The 1,505-nt window shown below is 64.2% G+C and overlaps 1 protein-coding gene across 1 annotated transcript in view; it reads right to left on the bottom strand.

Annotated features, from left to right (window-relative positions):
* KMT2D (lysine (K)-specific methyltransferase 2D) overlaps positions 1-1,505 on the bottom strand; it is a 25,748-nt gene that overhangs the window by 11,603 nt on the left and 12,640 nt on the right. The window contains exons 34-36 of the mRNA XM_009883188.1: positions 1,045-1,492; positions 583-756; positions 359-498 (exon numbers count right to left, since the gene is read on the bottom strand). Of these exons, the coding sequence (XP_009881490.1) occupies positions 359-498; positions 583-756; positions 1,045-1,492 (762 nt within the window). The remainder of the gene's footprint in view (positions 1-358; positions 499-582; positions 757-1,044; positions 1,493-1,505) is intronic.

Raw genomic sequence — 1,505 nt, 5'->3', positions numbered from 1 at the left:
CGGCGGGGTGGGGGCGCCATGCTGCTGCTGCTGTTGCCAGAGGTGCTGCTGTGGGGATGGTGCCGGGAAGACCCCGCGGGGGTAGAAGGCCTGGGGGGGGCCCACCGCCATCCTGCAAGACACCGTTTTAGGACTGGATCGGTGCTGCTGTAGCTATCTATGCACGCCACGTGCAGCACCCCAGGGGTCCCATCCCCTCAGACCATGCCAGACACCGAGCAAAACCACAGCTACCCCACCCCCCTTGGGTGATCACGCCAAGCAGGACCTGGGGCAGGGGACACAACCCACCAAGGTGAAGCCCCACTTGGTTCTAACTGGCTGCAGTGAACCTGTCACCCTGCTGCTAGGCACTCACCTGGCATTGATGTCCAGGGTGGATGGTGTGGCTGCCGGTGGGGGACGGGAGAGATGCTCATCCTGCGCGAATGCTGCCTGCACCATGACGGAGCCAGGCAGTTTCCCCGTGGTAGCCAGAGTCCCAAGGAGACCCTTGTCCTGAAAGAGGAGACAAGAACACATTGTCACCCCCTCCATCCTCCCCCAGCCTCCCAGCAGAGCCATCTGCCTGGGCCTTCCTACGGGGGCAGGCTGGGAGGGGGCCATGCCCCGGCTCAACTCAAAGGCCTGGTTCCCGGTCTCAGGGACCCAGCCTGCCGGTGAGGAGGTGGCAGCTGCTGCCGCGTTCTCCTTTTCCTGCCGCAAGCTGTTGCGTTGGATCTGCTGGCGGATAAGCAGCTCACGGAGCCGCTGGCGCTGGAAGGAACCAAGCATTAGGACCAAGAGCAGAGACAAGGGAGCGAAACCAGCTCGTCACAGGACCCAAGGACAAACCATGCATGGAGACCACTTTAGCAGTGCAAATTCGCATCCCCCACCCTGGGTGCCCGTGCCCCCTCCCCACCTCTGGGGAAGGAGCCACAAGTGGAGGTGGGCTCCTTGACCCCACCACTGACCGCAGAGGTACTCCCTCTGGTCCCTTCGAGGGCCACAGCCTCCCTCGAAGCCAGATGGGACACAGCCCAACTACTGGTGAGCTCTCACCTGCCGCTGCTTCTCCAGCTCCGACTGGCTCATGGTGCCAAGGGCCCCATCCTGGCTGCCAGGCAGCTCTGCCAGGTCCCTGTTTGAGGGTGCTGAGAGCCCTGTGGCCACCTCCTCCCTTTTGTCGGCCGGTGGCCCCAGTGCAGCTCGAGGCAGGAAGGTGACGGAGGTGTCCTGCTGCTGTGGAGTCGCTGGCGGCTGCTGCGGCAGCACTGAGGGTGGCCGGAGGGGCGAGAGACTGTAGGTCTCAGCAGCCGCAGCACCTGGCCCCAGAGGGCTGCTGGCTTGGTGAAAACCGGGGGAGGAGGCATAGGCTGAACTCTGGGGCTTGCCAGGGACATAATGGCTGTTGATCCCATGGGGCTGGTGGGATGGGGAACCCTTGAGCTGCTCCGAAACAGTCGGGGGGAAGGTGAAGCGCATGGGGGGCTGGCTGCCTGGGAAGATGCTGGCACCAGGGG

The sequence above is a fragment of the Charadrius vociferus genome, unplaced genomic scaffold (assembly GCF_000708025.1).
Source record: "Charadrius vociferus isolate BGI_N301 unplaced genomic scaffold, ASM70802v2 scaffold564, whole genome shotgun sequence".
Classification (NCBI taxonomy): Eukaryota; Metazoa; Chordata; class Aves; order Charadriiformes; family Charadriidae; genus Charadrius; species Charadrius vociferus.
Note: the sequence above shows the minus strand (reverse complement) of the source record. Positions and strands in the feature narration are given on the sequence as shown.